This window comes from Hyla sarda, chromosome 3 (assembly GCF_029499605.1).
Source record: "Hyla sarda isolate aHylSar1 chromosome 3, aHylSar1.hap1, whole genome shotgun sequence".
Classification (NCBI taxonomy): Eukaryota; Metazoa; Chordata; class Amphibia; order Anura; family Hylidae; genus Hyla; species Hyla sarda.
In genome coordinates, this window is record NC_079191.1 from 38,473,469 (window position 1) to 38,497,566 (window position 24,098).

General features: G+C 40.2%; 1 protein-coding gene across 1 annotated transcript in view; it reads left to right on the forward strand.

Moving 5' to 3' along the window:
• Nucleotides 1–24,098, forward strand: part of SNTG2 (syntrophin gamma 2) — a 528,788-nt gene that overhangs the window by 353,484 nt on the left and 151,206 nt on the right. The window contains exon 11 of the mRNA XM_056564074.1: nt 16,056–16,094. Coding sequence (XP_056420049.1) covers nt 16,056–16,094 — 39 coding nt within the window. The remainder of the gene's footprint in view (nt 1–16,055; nt 16,095–24,098) is intronic.

The window sequence follows — 24,098 nt, forward strand, 5'->3', positions numbered from 1 at the left end:
TGGCATAGAATATTTAGCAGAAATCCTGAACATATGTTAAAACAGTTGGGGGCACAGTCATGGGAAAACACATTTCTCTGGGTTGCTTATTGCCCAGCGGTGTGGACTGAGCAAATGCACAATATGGTGCCCACCTGCTCCTGTGCCCAGAGGGAAAGCCCTAGTTGCTGGTTTAAGGCTATTGACTGCTGTACTTCCTGATGCACCACCTGACTACATATGATTCCAAGCTTAAATCTATATATATATATATATATATATATATCTCTCTCAATGTGTATGGGTGTATGTATGTGTGTGTGTGTATGTTCCACAATCACATCCAAACGGCTAAAGATATTAACATGAAACTTGGCCACATGTTACTTATATGTCAACAACAAGCATAGGATAGGTGATTTAACCCTTACTCACCCCCATTTGCCAGGGTCAGGGTTTCCCATGGGAAATATGTTACTGCCTATCTTCCAAACAGCTATATATTTCGATAATACTTGGTCACATGTTACGTATATGTCCACTTAAAATATAGGAAAGTTAATTTAACCCTTAACTACCCCCATTTGTGAGGGTGAGGGTTTTTGTTTAAAGTCACATGCAAATCATTGGGAAATGTATGTTCCCACATAACTTCCGTACGGCTGGAGATATTTCAATAACTGGTACACATATTAAGGGTCGGGATATGAGGACGGGATGTGAGGTCGGAATAGGAGGTCGAGATAGGAGGACGGGATAGGAGGTCGGGATAGGAGGTCGAGATAGGAGGTCGGGATAGGAGGTCGAGATAGGAGGACGGGATAGGAGGTCGGGAAAGGAGGTCAAGATATGAGGAGGGATATGAGAACAGGATAGGAGGTCGGAATAGGAGGTCGGGATAGGAGGACGGGATAGGAGGACGGGATAGGAGGATGGGATATGAGAACAGGATATGGGGTTGGGATATAACAACAATATATGAGGACGGGATATGAAGTCAAAAGATTCCTCAGTTGATTTTCCTCCCCAACAAGGATTAGGAAGGAAAAACCGGGCAATGCCAGGTACTCAGCTAGTACATAAATAAATAAATAAATAAATAAAAAATGTGGAGATAAACAAAACAAAAAATTACAACATTTATTAAAGTGTATCTCTCATGAAAATGTTTTTTTTTTTTAGATATTACAGAAGAAACTCTAATAAACACTTTTCTAATTGGTTTTATAAAAAAAAAAAAAAAAAAATTCATGTCTATTTTTACTTCTATTTTATTCTTACTCTGCCACTAGAGGTCTCCCTAGCAGTCCTGGCCGAAGCATTTCAGACTCAGAGCATGAGTCCGAAATCACTCTGCAGACAGGACTCAGCACAGCCCCCTACCTGTCAATCAGATAGGGGGGAGTGAACGCTGAGCTTGCAGGCAAGCAGGGAGCGCCCCTGATCCACCATTGGTCTTTTTCCTGCAGGGCAAGGTGGCTCTGTCATCCGAACAGAGCAATTCCTATACAGCGCCTGCCATGTCCCGACCACTTCCTCCCTTTAATGCACAAATAAGCCCAATGTAATAAATTAACAGGACATAATTTTTTTTTAAGTTATTGATTTATTTTACCAAACACATAAAAAGACATTAATATGGAACCATTTTCACAACAGACAAAAGTCGAATGGGTTCCCAACAACCCGAAAAGAACACTGTAATCATATTAAATATTACCAGTGAGAGATAAAATAGTGGTCATGCAGATATAATACCCTTCAATGGCTAACAAAAATAAAATAAAACAAATGATGTTACATGGCGAGCTTTTAAACCAACTTATATTTCTTCCTCTCCCATGGTATGATGAAGTATCCAAGGAAACATGCATACAGGTATATATATATATATATATATATATATATAACCTAGCAGAGCAGACATTAACATCTTAAGGCAGTGTTTCCTAACCAGAGTGCCTCCCGTTTTGCAAAACTACAACTCCCAGCATTTCCAGAAAGCCAAAGGCTCATTTTTTTGAACCATGATTTGTAGTTTTTATCAATAAAATGTTTGTTTTTATGGACCTTCTTTAGCGTTTTTTTATTTTTTTATTTTTTGGGGTTTGGTGTTCTTTTTCCGTTTATGCCGTTCAATGGGGGGGATCATATACATTATATTATTTTGTTAAACTGGACATCACCGCAAATTGCAACACCAAACTTTTTTTTAATTGTTTTTACCGTACTTCTCTTTTTTAATGGAAAAAAGGAATGATTTATATTTTTTTATTTTGGGGGGGGGGGGGGGGGGGGGCTTTTATATATTTAAACATTTAAAAAAATCTCACTATTAATAGCAATCATTAGATTCCTATGTACTGTTCAGTACAATGTAATATCACATTACTTGGCTCAGCAGGCTGCGCAAGAGGATTGTCCATTTTGCATTCCAGAGGTGTGTAGTTGTCCTCCAGTCTCCATCTGCGCTCATCGGACCCCTGCAATCCCACTGCTGAAATCCGATGTCTAACAGTAGCCGGGACTTGGGGCTAATCGATCGTGGTGCCGCGTGCTGTTAACCCTTCAAAGGCTGCGTTCAAATTTGATCGCCACGCCTAAACTGTAAAAAAAAAAGCATTCCCGGCAGCTCAGTCGGACTGAGCGGGACCACCGCAGGGAAACAGCGGTCTCCCGATCAGCTAGGATGCCAGTGGAGGGTCCGTTACCTGCCTCAGGCACGTCCAATCGGTTAATGATTGCTCCATGCTTGAGATCCAGGCCAAAAACACTAATCAATGCAATACTATGGTTTTGCATTGAACAGTACTGGCAATCAATGTACTGCATGTTATTGCCTCCTATGGGGGCTTTAACATTGCAAAAAAAAAAAAAGTGTACAAAAAATTTATAATGATTCAACCCCTTCCCTAATAAAAGTTCAAATCACCCCCCTTTTCCCACTTAAAAAAAAACATGTAAATAAAAATAAATGTAAACATATGTGGTATTGCCACGTGCATAAATGTCCGCTCTATAAAAATATATCATCAATTAAACCACAAGGTTAACAAAAAAATTCCAAAGTCCAACATAGTGTATTCCTGGTTACTTTTTATACCATAAAAAGAAAGAATAAAAAGCGATCAAAAAGTCCGATCAAAACAAAAATGGTACCGATAGAAACTTCAGATCATGGTGCAAAAAAAATGAGCCCTCATACATCCTTTACGCATGAAAATAAAAATGTTATAGGGGTCAGAAGATGACAATTCTAAACGCATACATTTTCCTGCATGTAGTTATGATTTTTTTCAGAAGTAATACAAAATCAAACCTATATAAGTAGGGGATCATTTTAATCATATGGACCTGCAGAATAAAGATAAGGTGCCGAAAAATGTACTACGTAGAAACGGAAGCCCCCAAAATTTACAAAACAGCGTTTTTTCTTAAATTTCGTCGCACAATGATTTTTTATTTTGGTTTGGCTGTAGGTTTTGGGTTATAATGACTGATGTCATTGCAAAGTAGAATTGGTGGCGCTAAAAATAAGCCATCATTTGGGTCTGTAGGTGCAAAATTGAAAGGGTTATGATTTTTAAATGGTGAGGAGGAAAAAACGAAAGCGCAAAAACGGAAAAACCCTGAGTCCCCGAGGGGTTAAAGTAACTATGTTGCCAATATGCTTATGTTCCACCACATAAGCCCATCTGTAAATTTCTCAAATATCCTATAATTGCATATATCTAAATACCTACAACCTGCTGCTATATCTTCATATGTTTTTTTTTAATAAATCCCAGTGGATTTGCTTCTGTCCTTGTGATTCACATTGTTGGAAATTGCACACAAGCTTTATACATTGAGGAATATAACATTCAGGTCAAGTGCTATGTTTATGAAGGCATTGTGCCCTTTCAGAGTTACAATGAAATCTCATTTTTCAAAGTTTTCCATCACCTTTTTGATTATAAAAGTGTCTGAACACAACATCAGGACCAGCATTAGGCAGATGTTCCAGCAGTGACCCAGCATGAGGGGCCGATGCTCCATTTGTTTACTGTGACAGTAATTAAAAAAAATCCTACATGTATGTAAAAATATTGATCCACAACAAATATTTATCCTTAAAAAACACACTGCTATATATATATATATTTTAAATATTTTTTGGCTTATATAGTGCAGCATCAGCTATTGTTAGAGAATAATGTTGAGGTTCTTGTGTATGCATTGTGCTTACCTGTTTTTTCTGATGTGGTAGGCATGAGATTGGTTCCATGTTGCTTTGCAAATCCATCACTCAAGGGATTCTGTAATGCAGCCTATATTTCCCATTACTCACTTAGCTGAGGATCAGGTATTTGATCATTGCACCTGGTCATTTCATTAAGCAACTAATGGTTACCCAGGTGAAATCAATAGACGTATAAGTGGACTGAGGTCAGTTCCCATTATGTACAGTTTTGATGCAGTTTTGATAGAGATAGCAGAAGCAGTGTACAGATAGAGTTGGGAGGGGAAGTGTATAACTACTATACAGTGATCCCTCAACATACGACGGTAATCCGATCCAAATGGACCATCGTTTGTTGAAACCATCGTATGTTGAGAGATCCGTGCAATGTAAAGTATAGGACAGTGGTCTACAACCTGCGGACCTCCAGATGTTGCAAAACTACAACACCCAGCATGCCCGGACAGCAAAGGGCTGTCCAGGCATGCTGGGAGTTGTAGTTTTGCAACATCTGGAGGTCCACAGGTTGAAGACCACTTGTATAGGAAGTTATACTCACGTGTCACCGCTGCTCCGGACCGTCACCGCTCGTCACCGCTGCCCTGGATGTCGCCATCCATCGCTGTCGCCGCGTCCCCGGGGTGTCCCAGACGCTCCGGCAAGGCCTCTGCTTCCCCGGCATCCTCACTCTCCATCACCGCCATCACATTGTTACGCACGCCGCTCCTATTGGATAACGGGACGGCGTGCGCAGCGACGTGATGACGACGATGGAGAGCGCCGACGATGCAGGGGATCCTGAATAGGACGCGCCGGAGCCCCGAGGACAGGTAAGTGATTGTCAGCAGACCACACGGGGCACCGTAAATGGCTATTAGGTGGAAGCTGAAGCAATCAGCGCTGCCGGGTAGCCTTTTATGCGATGGCCCCGACATACGAAAGCATCGTATGTTGATGCTGCCTTCAACATGCAATGGCCTCTGAGAGTCCATCGTATGTTGAAATGATCGTAGGTCGGGGGGTCACTGTATATACTGATCCCATACAGATAACAGCAACACTATACAGATAGAGCTGGAGGGGATGGGTATAACTACTATATCTCATGATCCCATAGAGAAAGCAGCAGTACACAGACAGAGCTGGAGGGGAGATGTATAACTACTATACTGTATATCCTGATCCCATAGAGAAGGTAGGTGATGATACTGTCCTGTAGTTCACAGGAAGTCATCTGACCCAGGACTTACATCCCTTAACATAGTTTAAAGGGGTACTCCACTGCCTCAGTGTTCAGAACATTTTGTTCTGAAGGCTGAGTGTGGGTGCTGCGGCTCATGACGTCACAACACCCTCCCTTAATGCAAGTCTATGGTGGTGGCAGCCCCCTCCCATAGACTTGCATTGAGGGGGCATGGCGTGACGTCACGAGCCCCGGTCCCCGCACTCACCATTCGGGACAAAATGTTCTGAACGCTGAGGCAGTGGAGTACCCCTTTAAGCACGGTAACTTTGTGAGAATCAGTCTGGTGATCACATGACCCAGTAACAGCAATAAAAAGCCAATATTCAGCTGTGCTGTAATGAATCAAATGGTGAATCACAGCTATGACTAGTGATGGTGAGTGTGCATGATATGGGGGAGGGGGGGATTTACCCCAAGTGCTTCTTCTTTAATGCTTCTATGGCAGTTACGATATTGACACTAATGTGGGTTGGAGGCCACACTTACCTGGATATTACTGTCAAGAAATGAGTAACTGGGTCTTTTTTTTTTACTAAATGAGGCTTCTATCTTGACATCGCTGACAAGAAGAAATAATTTGGGTTTCCGCATGAGCGATTCTATAGCAGTATATTAATTATGGAAAAGGTTGACTTCCTAAGCCTGAAATAATTTAGGTTGCTTCAGCATATTCTTTATTTGATCTTTTTTTTTTCTTTTGAGACCGGCTAATCTGGTAAATTATTGAAAGTCAAATTTTGTAGCGGCGACACAATGCAGCTTGTCATGTGTAAGATTTATACCCCCTCCTCCCCCTTCCTATTTTGTGTTGGAAGGATATGGCTGTTTTGTAGGAAAAATATCTTCCCCCATAAAAGCGTAGATTGTGTTCAATAAAGCAACTGTACTAGGCGAATTAGAGACTCCATAAATTTGGATTTTTATATGAAATATTCTTAACGTCTGTACAGATACTGCAGACCTAGCAATCTGTATATACAGAGTGTGCAGTAATAACAGGAAAGGAAGTCATAGGATATGCTGTATGTATTCACCATCACCAGTTTAATGTTGAGAATATACAGTTCTGTATACAAAGATCAGCATTTTTTTTAAATAAATTTTAAAAGATGCTAAATTAAAACCAATTTATAGGCTACATTTCCACTTTTTTTTTTTATTATTATTATTATTTTTCTTTTTTTGCAGTTTTTGGAAAACTGACACTGCATTTTTGAGCCAAAGTCAGAAGTGGATCCATAAGTTAGGAGAAGTGTAAGTCCTTCCTTTATATGTCCTATTCCTTTTGAATACACTTCTGGATTTGGCTCAAAAACAGCAGTGGCAGATATCCAAAAACTGCCAGAAAAAAAACAAGTGGAAACTTAGACATACACTAAAAAATTTGTCATCCAGGAGTTGATGGGAATTGGACTTTTTCAACAGCTGGAGACACCCTGGTTGGGAACAACGAGTTAACCACTTGCAGACCACAGTTTCATGGAGTTACATAGAGAAAGTGTGAATCGGCTAGTCTCTTTCGATAGCAGCGGGATCGGAAGCTGAAACAAAAGTGAAACAAAGCAGCGTGGTCGCTGTTTAGCCTCACCATGATAGTGCCAGGGACTTAAAGCGAACCAATCATGAGATTTTACCATACATAATGCATAGCAACACGTTATCTATAGTTAAATCTTCATCCTCACCACCCTGGGAGATGTTACTGCCCCCAGTGATGGTGAGGATATAAGGTTAAAAAGTCTCTCTTACTGCCCTCACAAGCAGTCCCCTGGTCGGGGAGCTATACTTACCTAGTCCCATCAGCTGTAATCATACCCCCTCAGTGTGATCGACAGCTCTTATTACCACTCTCTTCCCTAATCAGACAGAGCAGAGAAATGACGCAGGCTGTGCCCGGGCTGTCAATCATGCTAAGGGGGCGTGATTACAGCCAGAGCCAACAGGACTAGGTAAGCTCCCCACCTAGGAGATTTAACCTTAAAGGGGTACTCCACTACTCAGTGTTTGGAACAAACTATTCTGAACGCTGGAGTCGGCACCGGGAGCTAGTGACGTCATAGCCCCGGCCCCTCATGATGTCACACCCCTCCCCCCCCAATGCAAGTCTATGGGAGGGGGCGTGACAGCCGACACACCCCCTCCCATAGACTTGCATTGAGGGGTGGGGTTTGTTCCAAATGCTGAGCAGTGGATTACCCCTTTAAAGCTTCACCATCCCTACGGGCAGGAACATCTCCCAGGGATGATGAGGATGAAGATTTTACCATATCTAACACGTTGCCATGTGTTATATATGTTAAAATCTCGTGATTGGTTCCCGTTAAAATATACATGTGAACATGTAGAAATTCTGTTTAGAATATTAAAGTGGTTGTCTCATCCTGCGGTTTCACTTTTCTGGTTACCTCCTGCCTGTTTGCGACCGCAAGAGGTTGTCGGAAAAGCAGGAAGCAGCCAAAGCAGGGAAGTTATGCAATAGGCGTTACTCCTATTGACTTTAATGGAAGTTATGTAAACAGTGTAACTTCCAGCGTAGCTTGCAAGACAGTGTTCTCTGCTTAACTCAGATTAAAGTCAATGGGGGAGATTTATTAAAACCTGTTTAGAGGAAAATTTGATGAGTTGCCCATAACAACCAATCAGATCGCTTCTTTCATTTTTTTTAAAAGGTCTCTAAATGAAAGAAGCAATCTGATTGATTGCTATTGGCATCCCAGCAACTTTTCCTCTAGACATGTTTTGATAAATATCCCCCAATGGGAGTAAAGCAAGCTGTGTAACTTTCCTGCTTCTGCTGATTACTGCTTTTCTGACCCCTTCTTTTGGCCTGAGGCAGAGGTGGCCTGAGAGGTGGCAAGATGGGACAACCCCTTTAAACAAATCTGATCACTACTCGGGATCAGGGGGGAAATGATTCCTATTTAGAGAAGATTGGTTTCCTGCTAACTAGGCCATGGTGGCACTACATCTTGCTGACGTGGTGGCTGTGTTACCCTATGGTATGCTTGTACACAAACATTGTGACACTTATATATTTGGTAGACGCTTCATCTGTTTGCCTTATGGATTTCTTTCTCTGGATCAGTAAAGGGGAAAGCTGTAAAGTCATCCACACACCTCCCATTCATTCCAATCACCATACTGCCATGTTCTTGGTTGATAAATGGTGAATTATCTTTCAGCCATACTAGCATATGTAACTGTGAAATGCCAGGTCTTGAGAATTTTGATAACTAGGATAACAAAAACCAAAAGGTGGGCACAATGGAGGGAAAGCAAAGTCAATAATAGAATTGGTGGATTGCAAATCAAGGAGAGATTATTCATCTTGGGGTTATTAATCTAGGTTGATCTCTCAGGTAGGATTGTTTCTCCTCGAGAAGATCACCATTTGGTGTAGGGAGTCTTTCAGACAATGCTCCTTTTAAAAAGTATGCACACTAGCTCTCCTCTGGAAGGAGGAGGTAGCTACCCAGTATTCACTTAAACATGATTAGGAAAAAATACCAAACTAGATTCTCCTCCAAAAGGAAGAATAACCCATATGTAGATAGTTGTTCCTGGGTTCTTGCCTCTTAAGAGCACAGAGAAGGGTACTTTGGTTGGCTAGATGAGAAGCTTTTTATTTAAAGGGGTACTCCGGTGGGAAACTTTTTTTTTTTTTAATCAACTGGTGCCAGAAAGTTAAACAGATTTATAAATTACTTCTGTTGAAAAATCTTACAAGTACTTTTTGGGGTCTGTATATTACAGAGGAAATGGTTTTCTTTTTGGAACACAGAGCTCTCTGCTGACATCATGACCACAGTGCTCTCTGCTGACATATCTGTCCATTTTAGGAACTGTCCAGAGCAGCATATGTTTGCTATGGGGATTTTCTCCTACTCTGGACAGTTCTTAAAATGGACAGAGATGTCAGCAGAGAGCACTGTGGTCATGATGTCAGCAGAGAGCTCTGTGTTCCAAAAAGAAAACCATTTCCTCTGTAGTATTTAGCAGCTGATAAGTACTAGAAGAATTAAGATTTTTTTTTAATAGAAGTAATTCACAAATCTGTTTAACTTTCTGGCACCAGTTGATAAAAAAAAAAAAAAAAAGGTTTCTAAGGGAGTACCCCTTTAACTCTTGGGAGCAGAAGCGTAACTTGTAGCTTCCGGGCCCCGATGCAAAATCTGCAACAGGACCCCATGTGCCAATTATAATACTGGTCTATTATGGGGCAGATGTGCTTTGGAGCTCCCATAGGCACCAGGGCCCCAGTGTGACTGCTACCTCTATAGCTACGCCCCTGCTTGGGGGAGACTATAGTATAAACCACACCCTACTTATCTAAGTATAAACTGGAAATAAAAGTAAATGAAACAATACAGGAAAGAGGATTTTTCAGCAGAAAAGGCTGCCCTGGATTATTATAACAAAATGATAGATAAATTACAGGTGAGTCTATGGCTCACAGATAATTGTTATCAGATCCTGTTTTGTGTTAACAGATACTCTTTAAATGTACAATATTTATTATTATACAACCAACAATACAGAAAAAATAAAATAACACAATTGAATCAAAGAATTACCCATGATAAGGCGATGCCACAAAGCTATATTAATACCAGAATAATAAATGACCCATTCTAAATCTAAGAATTAATAAATTAGTTTGTAAGGAAGTGAGAACTCCTCCGGGTCTATTCCCACAGAACCTTCTGATTTAATGAAATATTATTAGTATTCTACACAGATGTCTTTACTTTTTAAACTTGTCATTTTTAGCATTTTGACATGGAGGTTGTACATGGTTTAGGTGCTGTCTTTGCTGCCTGTTGTTTTCCTACACGCACTGTAGTTTTTTTTGTAACCCCATACATTTGGTGATGTCACTTCCATTCTTTCTTTTCAGTTTGAAATGCCACAAAAATGTCAAGTCAAACATAAATGTCAAAGTAAAAAATAAAGTATATGCAACTCTATTGGAAATAATACACAGTCGCAGGTGGGGAGTTTGACTGGGGCGGTACACCTGTCAAACCATAATGCAGGTGTCCTAAGGCGAGCTCAAGGAGGACAGAAACCTAATGTGGAGCTGAAGGGCTGCTTAAGTGATTAAGGTGATTTGCTTAAAGGGGTACTCCCGTGGAAAACTTTTTTTTTTCATATCAACTGGTGCCAGGAAGTTAAACAGATTTGTAAATCAGTCTAATAAGGAAAAGACCGGCACTGCTGAAAGTCCGGGAGTGTGCAGTATCACAACAGGAGAAAAACAAAGACCTTAGGTGGTGCTCAATCTTTATGAAAACGGTAGACAATCCAAATATGCAAGGATGAGATAATAAGACAGCACTCACCACGGTCCTAACTTCATGCCCTTTATTCAGGGATGGCGGGGAGCAGAGGTACGGTGGTCTGAAGAAGTAAGGAAGTACGATACAGCTGTCACCTCCACGTTGAGGTCCCCGGCGTACTTTCCATAATACCTGCCTGACACCAAAAAATCCAAAAAAGAAATGCATTTCCTCTGATGTCATGACCACAGTGCTCTCTGCTGACCTCTGCTTTCCATTTTAGGAACTGTCCAGAGCAAACATATGATGCTCTGGACAGTTCCTAAAACGGACAGCAGAGGTCAGCAGAGAGCACTGTAGTCATGACATCAGAGGAAATGCATTTCTTTTTTGGATTTCTGTTTAGTATGCAGCCCCTTAAAAGTAATGGAAGGATTCATATTTTTTTAATAGAAGTGATTTACAAATCTGTTTAACTTTCCGGCACCAGTTGATTAAAAAAAAAAGTTTTCCACGGGAGTACCCCTTTAAGTCTTGTCATTTTCTTCCTAGGAAGATGAATAATTTGATTAGAAAACTAGCATATTTTTTTTTTTTTTTGGGCGCACACTGTACCTCTATGTCTATGATTTCATATTGAGGCATACAGTTATATGGGGGGCACCATACATGGGGGCACCATAGGGCAGCCTACTTTCTATTTCTTTCTATATTTTCTTTTTTATTATTATTATTATTATTATTATTATTATTTAAAATGTCAATTCATTGCTCATTTATCAAAACTTTCTTAGTGAAGATTGGTATTGATTAAATAGATTGAAGGTCTTAAACAAGGAGCACCCCCCATTCCTAGCCACTGTGTGCCCTTTCCCTTTCCTGTACATAAAAATACCCTTAAAGTATATTTTTCTTAGCACATCCATTGTATAAATACACTAAGAATTAATGATTTATAGCTCTCCATTCTGGATTGTGTTAAAAGGTCAAGACACTTAGAGCAGTGCTTCTGAGGGTGCAGAAAGGTTGTAGTTTAAGAGGATGCATCAAAGCCATCAGATCTGAAAATATCAATGTGAAGGTGTCAGGACTGTGATGAAATATATTGCTTTGTACATTCACTGACAGGGCTTTCGAATAGAGAACTTGCAGTTTTATTTGTGCTGCCTAAATTCAATGTTGGCACTTTGGCTTTTGTCAGGGTTACAACAAAATCTTGTGTTGGATCTTTTTCTTATTGGAAAACATTGTCAAGTTGTGCAAAATGTTTGGGGTTTTGTCCTTCAATTATATATATATATCTACATTAATAAAATAGTCTACAGCAAAGTTATGCAGATAGTTCAGAGAAAATCACTGTTAATTTTACCTTGCAAGTCAAACCAAAAAGTCCATCCTGCCCACCCCCACTCACCATCAAGTACATTCCCTAAAATAAAATGTCTTGTATTTTTGTTAAACTCTATTATTGCCTTCCTTCCAATGCAGCCATTTTTGTAATTACCTTAGGTCAACACTAGTTGCTAGATTAGCAGAGGCTTGCATGGATATTTATGGCATATTCAGAGGATATACAATAAATGTCTCATGGATACCCGTCCCACCTCTGGTCAGTCCCTTGCCCCCTCTGGCCTGCTTGCAGCCACCAGAGATTGTCAGGAAAATGAAAACAGATGATCTAGCTGTTTGATGCAGTTTGCAAAACTTGTCATTAATGGGAGGCACACAGTATAGCATTGCTTTGCTATTCACAGAACTCCTAAGCTTATGGTGCTAGGTTGTTTACACAACTCCCATTGACTTCTACGAGAACTATGTAGATTTCTTAGAATGGTCTGTACAGCAGTTTTTGGCTTTCTTAGGCCCCTATCACACGCCGTTGCTCCCCGTCGAGAACAGCCATTGAAGACTTTCTTTTTTTTTTGTGACTTAACGGTCGTACTGGTGATGGAGAACAATGGGCAACAACGGGTCCGAACAGCTCCCTTTTACTATTATAGGGTCCGTCGGGCGCCGTTGTTTTTTGACGGAAATAGCAGGAGAAGAAGACGACGAAAGCAGCATTTTATCTCCTGCTATTCTCCCCGTCTCCCCCAACAGCCGTCACACTGCCGTGTCCTAACGGCAGTGTGAAAGAAGCCTTACAACCTCTGTCAGCCAGAGGGAACCAGGGGGGGGGGGGTTGATCTTGAGATTGGTGCCAGTCCCAGAGTTAGGACCTGCATCTATTAGACATTTTTTTGCCTATTCTGCGAAAATGCCATAAATGTTCAGATGTCTGTGGTTGATGCCTCCAAGCGAGGTGTAGAAAGATACTGCTCCTTGGGCGCTCTCCTGTTGAATGTATTGCAGCTGCCAATGTAAGTAGTAATAACCAAGGTGAACAAAAATAATAAAGAAATATCTGCTTTTATTTGTCAAAGGTAGAACAGGTAATAGACAATGCGTTTCAAGGGGATGGACCCCTCCTTCTCACGTCATAGGAAGAGGGGATCCAGCCCCCCGAAACACGTTATCTACTACCTGTTCTACCTGGCAAATAAAAGCTGATGTTAATTATTTTTGTCTGCCTCGGTTAATACTAACATTGGCAGCCGCAATAGTTTCAACAGGAGAGCGCCTAAGGAGCAGTATCTTTCTACACCTCGCTTGGAGGCGTCAACCACAGACTTTGAATATTCTGTACCTGCTGCATAGGACTGGCTGCATCCTTGTTTTGGTGGTCACTATTAGTGACAGAAGGTAAGATGCAGAGTTGCACTCGTAGTATAAGGTGAGCATGTTTACAGCATTTGTGCCAAAAAAAATCTACTGGGGTTAATTGCACATTCTTGCGCTTTCTGTTCCATTTTTTGGTCCTTCCATAAATCTCCAGATGGGCATGCTTATTTAGGAAGTTACCTCGTAGAACAGCCTGTTTTGCTGTTTTATGCTTCTTGATAACCTCTGTCAAATTAAGGGTCCATGGTGCCTCAATATCGAGATTAGGCACTTGTATCTTATCCTGTAAATATGCCATAAATGTCCAGATGGGAATACCTCTTAAGGAAGTGCAGGGGTTGCACTTGTACTGGGGTCAAAAATTTCATTTTGATCATTTGATAGATTGAGATGCGTTGGGGTCCAAAAGCAGCAGCCTTTTTTGATAAAAAATTATTAAACTTGAGGCAAGTCTTGGTTTTACAGATGAAACTATTGTCTAAATACTGAAAAAGATCAATTTTGTATTGCATGTTACATATCAATTTGTCTATTAAATTAACTTTTGATTAAAAATAAGAAAAAAATGCTGAACATTTTTGTGCCATTTAGGCTAAAAGCAGAGTGGGTATAAATTGAATTTCTACAAATATACATGCTCCTTTAACCCCTTAAGGACCCGGGATTTTTCCGTTTTTGCACTTTCGTTTTTTCCTCCTTACCTTTAAAAAATCATAACTCTTTCAATTTTGCACCTAAAAATCCAAATAATGGCTTATTTTTTGCACCACCAATTCTAATTTGTAATGACATCAGTCATCAGTCGAAAATCTACGGCAAAATGGAAAAAAAAATCATTGTGCGAAAAAATTGAAAAAAAAACGTCATTTTGTAATATTTGGGGGCTTCCGTTTCTACACAGTACGTTTTTTGATAAAAAATGACACCTTATCTTTATTCTGTAGGTCCATACGATTAAAAGGATACCCTACTTATGTAGGTTTGATTTTGTCGTACTTCGGCAAAAAATCATAACTACATGCAGGAAAATGTATACATTTAAAATTGTCTTCTGACCCCTATAACTTTTCTATTTTTCTGCGTATGTGACGGTATGAGGGCTCATTTTTTTTGCGCCATGATCTGAAGTTTTTAGCGGTACCATTTTTGTATTGACCAGACTTTTTGATCGCTTTTTATTCATTTTTTCATTATATAAAAAGTGACCAAAAATACGCTATTTTGGACTTTGGAATTATTTTGCTCATATACCATTGACCGTGTGGTTAAGTTAATGATATATTTTTATAATTCGGACATTTTCGCATGTGGAGATACCACATATGTTTAATTTTGTTTTTATTTACACAGGTTTTTTTTTTAAATGGGAAAAGGGGGTGATTCAAACTTATTAGGGAAGGGGTTAAATGATCTTTATTAACTTTTTTTCCCACTTTTTTTGCAATGTTATAGCTCCCATAGGGAGCTATAACACTGCACACACTGATCTTTTACATTGATTACTGGTTTCTCATAGTAAACCATTGATCGATGATTCTGCCGCTTGACTGCTCATGCCTGGATCTCAGGCATTGAGTAGTCATTTGGCGACTGGACACCAGGAGGCAGGTAAGGGGACCCTCCTTGTGTCCTACAGCTGTTCGGGATGCGGCAATTTCCCCATGGCGATCCCGAACAGCCCCCTAAGCTAACCAGCATTAGTATAATTTCACTTTAGACGCGGTGATCAACTTTGAACACCAGGTCTAAAGGGTTAATAGCACGTGATCAGTGTCGCACCCTATTAGCCACGGGTTCCGGGCCTGACCAGCGTTATAGAACGGGAGCGGACTCATGACGTACCGGTACGTCATGGGTCCTTAAGTGGTTACACCTGTCTCACCATACTATGCCACCCTTAAATACCACAGCAACTTATGATGACAAATCTGCTTTAAGTTTACCTAAACTTACAAACCAAGAAAAGCTGAATTCTATATGTATTTATTAAAAAAATTAAACCTCTAAAATATCTTCAAATCTGAAACATTCACTGAAACGATGTGTGAATAAAAATTCATAACTTCTCAGTTATTTTTTATTGCTCATCTCTCTGAAATGGTAAAATGTTAACGTGACAGAAATTCATGTGGATGTACACTTTAGACTTCTGTAGTTTAGAAATATGTAAAATAAAATGTTATTATTCTTGACATTTACTATGCAGTAAGAAGTCATATTGTACAAGGAAAGAAGCCTAATATATATATATATATATATATATATATATATATATATATATATATATATATATATATATATTAATATATATATAGAGAGAGAGAGAGAGAGATAAATATATATATATATATATATATATATATATATATATATATATAGAAACTGATACAGAACAGAATGAGGAGCAGGTTATGTAGGTGGTTACCTCAAGCACCAATAGAGTTTTCCCCACCCCTGCGGAACAGGATATTGCATGTATATAAAATTGTGTTCTACTCTCATTATGTTATCTTATGACTTCATTATGGGAGCTTTTTATTTACTTAAATATACTTTTTTTATTTTAATTTAACAAAAAGTAACAAAATATTTTATTTTTGTTTTGCAGATGAAAATGGTAAACAAATGCTATTCACCATCCGACCAGGTATGACATTACAGGACATTGTCATAAAACATGGATTTGTGCTACAGTTTATAAACATACATACAGATTGAGCATAGCTGATTTTTATTTTGTGCACAGTGAAAAGTAAAGTAAAGATGGCAGGCTTATAAAATTAGTATTAATAATAATAATAATAATAATAATAATAATATTTAAATAGAATTACTGTTCTATTTGCTCACCATAATATAATGTGCAGGTCTGAATAAGTAAAGAGATGTAGACATAAGATACAAAGGCATTTAACCTTAATCAGACCAGTGTTTGTATTACACTAGCATGCAAAAGCCTGGAATTTTATTGAGGTGGCATAAAGGTGGCCTGAAAGTAGCAATCACAATATTGGCATTATAGAGGGCATTGATAATTTTTAAGATCAAACCATGACTTTTGTACCTTTTCTCGCTTGTGGGTCAATTTACAAGTCTTCACAGTGACATTCATAATATAGGGGTTCAGAGTTACTTGTTCGGGTCAATAGCTTTTTGTTTTTTTAATTATTTTTATTAAACATAAAAAAAAAAGTGAGCACGGACACTAAGGGTGGCATTTATTACACCTGCGTCTGCATAAACTGACAAAAATGGAGACTCGATCGGCAAGAGGCAAGGCTTGTGGTGGAGGGGCTGTGATTTTAAATGAAGGTGGTATAGTTGCATCCTATGTCAAATCTAATACAATTTATGCAATGGATCTTGATAAATTCAGTGTAATAATGACAGAATTTCAGTTAGACTGGCGGATAAAATGCCAGTCTTGGTAAATTCACTACCCCCCCCCCCCCCCCAAATGCCTTTACATTATCACAAATTTAAAAAATAAAAACAAGTACAATGTCCATGCTTTGCAAGAGTAACTGGTCTCAGCAGTGATGGCCTGCTCAGCCAGGACATCAGAAAAGGCAGGACATGGGTGCAACCGTTGATTGGCTGAAGAGACTAGTTTTAGAAGGTGGGGGCAGTGGGTGCTAAGTGAGGTGAGTTAGGCCCCATTCTGAAGATTTTGGGGGGGTCCTGATTAACCTCATTGAGCTCCCACATACCCCCCCCCCCCCACCACCTTTCAAGACATACTAGTCTCTTCGATGATGGCCTGCTCAGCAAATCACCGGCTGCAGCACTGTCCTGCCTTAGCTGGTCTGAATTAATAGTTCAGCATCCAATAAAATTATCAGTAAATTGATTATAGTAGCTTTTATAGGTGGAAAATGGCAAAGTAGAGCAGTCTTTGGAGAAGGGTAAATGTTATTAAAGCATATCTTGTTGCCAAGTTTAAATATCTGAAACCACCACATCTTGAGTTTTTGAGTCACCTGATTTGTAAAGAGGAGCATTTGTCTTTGAGACACTGCTGGCAGATGTCTGGTCTGTTTCAGCTACATAGAGATGCGATATTTGGGGCTTTCTACTCCGGGTAAACCTCTATTTACTTAAATGTTTACATATCTGGACTTCTTGTATGAGAAAATAATGCAAAGAAAAGTCTTTTTAGGATCTTAATCCCATAGTCTTACGCAGGGAGTAGAGTTAAGCGAACTTTTGAAAAGTTCAGTTTGCCGAACTTGCTCAAACCACAATTCGGTTTGACTAAAACCACAATTAAATAAGCCCCTAAACACATTTATAACACTGCCTAACAACTCTAAACCTCTGTCAAACACTGTTAGAAGTGTATTCAAGTAGTTTTTAAAGTGTTTGTAAGGCTCAGTTATGGTGACATGCGGTAACCCATGGTAACTATTACAGCTCATTAAATTTTTAGGCTCATTCACACCAAAATAAAGGGTCATAAAGTATCCCTGTTTGTGGGTAGATGCCTGCTGGTGTTAACATGCTCACAGAGGCACTGGAAGACGCAGGGGCTTTTTCCAAGTGTGCCCAACATTATCCTTTTTTTTTTTTTTATAATATAGATTTATTAAGGTTTTCAATACAGAGAAAACACATGAGAAACAACCAACATAACACAGGTATCAAATAGAAAACAAGTGCATGAAAACTCCTTCATCAAAGGTGACACAAAAGGATATCCATAGTACATGGTGGTGATGGCCCAAATGAGGCAGGTATGTAATGGGCAGCAGGCACCCCATCAATAGCCTGAAACATAACAGAGTCAATAAGAACAAAGGGGTTTATGAAAGGGGTCAAGATGTACATAAAATGGGGAATGGATTCTGGGTTAATGCAGGCCGTCTCAGAAAGGAGAGTCGAGGAGAAGAGAAAGTGGGTACAGGACAGAAGTAAGGGGGATAGAGGAGGGTAGGGGGTAGGAGAAGAAAGGGGGAAGGATGAGGATGGCAAAGATAAGATGAGTAGAGTACATACCTCGAGGGGCAGTGGACACAGGCAAAGCCACGGATGGTGGACCAGCTGGCAGTACTGGGCGGGTAACACGCTCGAGAAAGTGTTAGGAAGTGTTAGGAGCTCAATTGTGTGATCCTGGCATCAGGTATAAAGTTCCATAGTTGTCGGTGGACAGAAAGTGAAGCCAGGGTCCCCATATTGTGTAGTGTCTTGTTAAGTGTTGCCTAGAGTCAGCTATCAACATCTCACTCACATCCTACATTCTGTGGATGTGAGTGAGCTCCTGGGCACATTCAGAGAAAGATGGAGGGGAAGCAGACTTCCATCTCCTAGGGATAACTGACCTGGCGGCCAGTAGCATGAATCTGATCAGGCGAGTGGGCCATTTAGGAACTGTTGGAGAGAGAATAGAGAGAAGGGGAGGGGCTTGGGTCAAGAGTGAGGCGAATAGATGTGAGGTCAAAGATCGTGTCTACTACCTGATCCCAAAAGGGAAGCAGTAAGGGGCAGGAGAGCCCGATGTGGAACATATTGCCACCTGGTGTACCACATCTCCAGCATTGATCTGGTAAGCCAGGATAAAATCGGACCAACAGGGTCGGAACTCTGTACCACCTTGTGAGGAGTTTATAATTTGTCTTCTGCGCCTTACAAGAAATGGATGTCCTGTGGCAAATGGATATGGCTCTTCCCCATTCCTCATCCGAGAACTCACGGTTCAATTCTCGCTCCCAGCCACAACGGAAGGGTAGTGGGTCATCTTGGAGAGCGTCGAGCAGGAGAGCATACATAGCGCTAATGGGATGGTATGTCTCATTACCTGTTGTACAGAGTTTCTCGAATGGAGAAAGGGGATGGTGGAGGTTTAGAGACACACTATTGGCGTCATGAAAATGTCTCAGTTGAGCGTATTGAAATCTGGCATTGAGAGTGATAGGGGAATGAGAAATAAGTTCTGGTAAGGGTTTCAGCTCAGAGGGACCTAAGAAACGTGAGATACCTTCTGATTTAGAGTATCCCAGAAAGGAGGGGGAGGGTAAAGGCAGGTTTAAAAGCTGGGTTCCCAAATAGGAAAGAGGTACTTTGGTCACATGGGCACGATGGATAACGGAGAACGTCCAAAGTGTATTATATCTCGCCTCCCTACCGTGGACAAAGCTCACTTGATCAGCGTGGACAAGGGCTGGCATATTGGGGCCCAACCTATTTGCTATCAATTTGGTTAAGAGTTTGGTATTGGTGTTAAGTAGGGAGATGTGGCAGTAACTTTGGCATAAGGTGGGATCATTCCCATCTTTAGGGATCACTGTGATATAAGCGCGTAAAAAGGATTGAGGAGAAGGGGAGGTATCAGAGATTACATTGAAGGCAGAGAGGAGAGTGGAGGATAACTCAGCTTGGAGGTGTTTATAAAATTTGGCTGTATAGCCATCAGGGCCGGGGCCCGCAGGCAGGGATTTAATGGCCTTACAAAGTTCTTCCGGGGAGAATGGCGTCTCCAGGGAAGAGATGATGTCTGCTGACAGAGTCGGTAATGCAGTGGAAGCGATATATGAATGTAGGGATGGAGCATCAGGAGTGGATTGGGAATTAGCCCTAGGGGCTTGCAGGTGATAAAGCATGGAGTAATAGTTGTGGAAAGCTGTAAGTATTTCGGTGTGAGGTGAGAAAGGAAACCTGTGGAGTCTCGAACTGCCAAAAAGGGACAAAAAGGGAGGATTTCTTCTCTCGGAGCGCTTTTGCTAGTAGTCTACCAGATTTGTTCCCCCATTCGGAAAAAAGTTTCCCCGTGAGTTGTCTATAGTATCGGTGTTTCGCATTCGACAAAGCTAAAATATCCTGTCGAACGTGAATTATATTTCAAAGTACTTGCTCTTGTTGAGTCCTCTTGTGCAAGGTTTCTAAGGCGTCTGTCAACAGTGAGGAAAGTTTAGCTGTTGTTTCCCTCTTTAACCGTGCCCCATGCTTCACTAGGACACCTCTTAGAACGCATTTCAGTGTTTTCCATTTAATGAGCAGGGAGGAAGTGTCAGTACTATGGTCCGCCTGGAAGTTCGATATCACCTCCTTAAGGTCCTGGGTGCAAAGAGTATCCAGGAGTAGGGATTCGTTCAGTTTCCAGGAAGCATGGGGTTAGGAAAAAGAGGGAAGGCTGAGAGTAAGTAAAATCGGTGCATGGTCAGAAAAGGTAATCGAGCCTATAGAGGAATGATTAACTGACGGCAGAAGGTGGTGGGGACAGAAGATGTAGACTATTCGACTGTATGAATTACAAGGGTTGGGAGTAGAAGGTGTAGTCTCGGTCATGTGGGTGGATAGTGCGCCATGAATCACTTAATTGCAAAGCGTGTCATTTAGTACAAATAGCTTGTAGTTTGCGGTAGGAGATGAGCGAGTGACCTGTGTATGTGTCTAGTAGTGGAAAATTATCCCTTTTTTTGTGGATGATGGGTTGTGTACGTGTAGGCCTGGCTGGAAGTAGGGTGATTGTGGATTGCTGTTACTAGAAGTATCTAGTGTACAGCAGGTGGTGGCTGACTGATGTTACTAGCATACAGCAGGAGATGGCAGACTGGTAGTAGCAGGAATGTGGTGGTTTTGAAATTAAATTTTAAAATGAAGATTTTTAATTTAAAAATAAAAATAAAAATGTCATTATATAATGATGCTGACATGCATGAGTTGTGCATGCATAGAATTGGCTGAAACTACCAGCAGAACATGTCATACTGGCTTACAAGAGGAAGTTGTAGTAGTCTGCAAAAATCAGCAGGTGGCGACACCTTTAAAATTCATTCAAATTTGGCAAGCCACATGACCCAGGCCTGGATGGATGGAAGGAGGTTGCAATAGCAACCTTCAGCATGTCACAGTGGTTTACTGGAGGAAATGGTAATATCCTGCGTACAGCAGCAAGTTTGGAAATATTTAAACATCAATGTGAATTTTTCCCCAGCCAGCCAGCCAGGCGGCCCAGGCCTGGCTGGAAGTAGCAGATTTGCCACATTTTTTTATTTTTATTTGGCCAGCAGCCCTGGCTGGCCGCAGGGTGTTTGCAAAAGCAAATGCAATAAATTAGAATTTTTTTCCCCCGGCCAGGTGGCCCAGGCCTAGGTGGTGAGTCACACTGAGACCACAGGTAATGGAGCAAACCTTTTTTTCGGACATGTATTGCTCCTGGCCGTAACAATTACTTTATGTACTGCACTTTTCTGAACACAGAGTGGTCCACCCTCTCAGTCACATGATTGTGCAAAGCAGGCATGGCTTTCTTTGTAAAATAATAGTATGCTGGGCACACCCAATTAGTTGCCTGAAGGCTGTGGAGTCAACAAGATGGTATATGGGTGGGCCTGCCCCACCAACAACTTGAAGTGTGAATTGAGGTGCACTACAACATGGTGACTGGGAGAATACTGTTATCTGTTGGAAAATCCATCAAATGTGCTGCCTGTGGAAGAGGCCTTACTGTTAGACAGTTGGGAGGGATCTGGAGGATCATCAGTAGCAGCAGCAGCATTTTCCTCACGTTGTGGAGCATATCAACTATCCCACGCGGCCTTGTGGTGACACTCCATATGCCTACATAGAGACATAGTTCCTACACTTGGACCCTGGCCACGGCTTACTTTCTTGAAAGATGCTTTGGATTTGTGGTAGTAAAAGATGAGCCCTTCAGAGGCTGTGATAAGAATGTCCCCTCATATGCTGTTTTAGTGTATAGGAGCCCCTATAGGAATTTTTGCATGGGGATTGAATCTTGTTCACACACACACACACACAAGGTCTCTCTTTCTAATATGTATCTCTCTATCTTTCTAATTACTAACTGTCCCTAAATCTTCTGTCTCTCTCCCTTTTTCTCTCTCCCTCTGTCACTCTCCGTTCAGCAGTTTTGGCGCTCTGCATGCAGGGGGGATGTCACTACCCTCTTATCTGTGTAAAGATGCCCTGCCCCCTTGCTGTGTCCTATTGGCCTTTGTGCTGATTAGTGATGAGTGGCAGGGGCTATATTAGAATCTGCGATATTTCGCGAATATATGGACGAATATTCGTCCTATGTTCGCGAAATTCGCGTATTCGCTATGTTCATTCTCTTTTTTTTTTTCCTGCAGATAGAGGCTAAGTTGTTTTATGCTGAATATTTTCTTTCTTTCTTTTTTTTTTTTTTTTACTACATAGAATTCTTTAGAAGCTTCTTTAGCAGAACTTTAAACCAAATGATTTATTTAACCAAAGATAATGAAATTCAGATTTTAGACACCTCAGCCTCCTAGTTGTTCAAGGACTTTATTTACCTCTGAAAATTATTGACTTTATGCTTCGAAATGTAGATGGATAAGTCTTTTGTATCTTCTTTCCGTGGAGAGGTGCATCTATAAGATGTCTAAAAGTCAATACTAATTGTATATCTTAACAGCCCTTTAGAACTTTGTTAAATTCACAGGTTAATTAAATTTACCACCAGGCCATAAAGTGTCACCTACTGGATACAATTAATATTTCCCAAGTGTAATGCGATCCGGGGTCCTAACAACATGCAGAACAGTCATTGTTTCTTTACTTTAGATGGTTTCTTTATTATTGTGCAGGTTTCCCTCTGTACATTCATCATATCTAAAAAGCATAAATATTTGGTACTTGATCTTTTTTTCTCTCTCTCTTTTTATGTTATTGTTATGCAAATTAAATCATTCCATTTATACTTAACAATAAATTCCAATTTGATATCATCAGGCGCCCCCCTATCTATAAAAGCATTTCTCTCCAGGATGATTATTTGTGATGTGATTAAATTATTCAGTTTGTTATAAAAAAGAAGGATATAATAATCCTCCAAAAATATAATTTGGTTTGAAAAAATATATATTTTTAAAAATATATTATCTCCTCAGTGCTGTCCCTGTAAGAAAAGAAATGTATAATATTTTTTTCATGTTAGGAGCTGTTCACGTCACACTTGTGATGTACTTTTAGCTTATACTCTGGCATACACGCAAAAGGTGTCCAAAGAAATTAAATAAAGGGATGTAACAACATAGTAAATGCTGTTCTATCCTGCAGAACCTAGTAATTAAACAAATTTACAATAGGAAAATAGGTGTCACTCTAAGGCATCCATTCCGGACACCTTTATATGGATACCTTGTTAGAATTTACGGTAGTTGCCAGGAGTAATTAAATAATTAAATGTTTGGTTGTTTGTTTTTTAACCATAGGGGAATTTAAAAGAGGAACTCCAGAGGGTTAAAAAAAAGGTTTTAAATCAAAGGTTTTAAATCAAATACTGCCAAAAAGTTATATGGATTTGTAAATTACTTCTTTTTAAAAATCAAAATCCTTCCAGTACTTATCAGCTGCTGTATGCTCCAGAGGAAATTGTGTAGTTCTTTCCAGTCAGACCATAGTGCCCTCTGTTGCCACCTTTGTCCATCTCAGGAACTGTCCAGAGTAGAAGCAAATCCCCATGGCAAACCTCTCCTGTACCAGACAGTTCCTGACATGTCTATTTGGAGGGAATCCATCTTTTCCAGGCAACCTTGACACTTTGAAAACAGAATTAATTTATGTAGACTAAAGCAATCAACAGCAGAACATCAGGTACACATTTACTTAGACTAAAGCAGTCAATGGTCAAACTGTCAGGTCCTGGTGAACTTACTGTAATTTGCTTTTT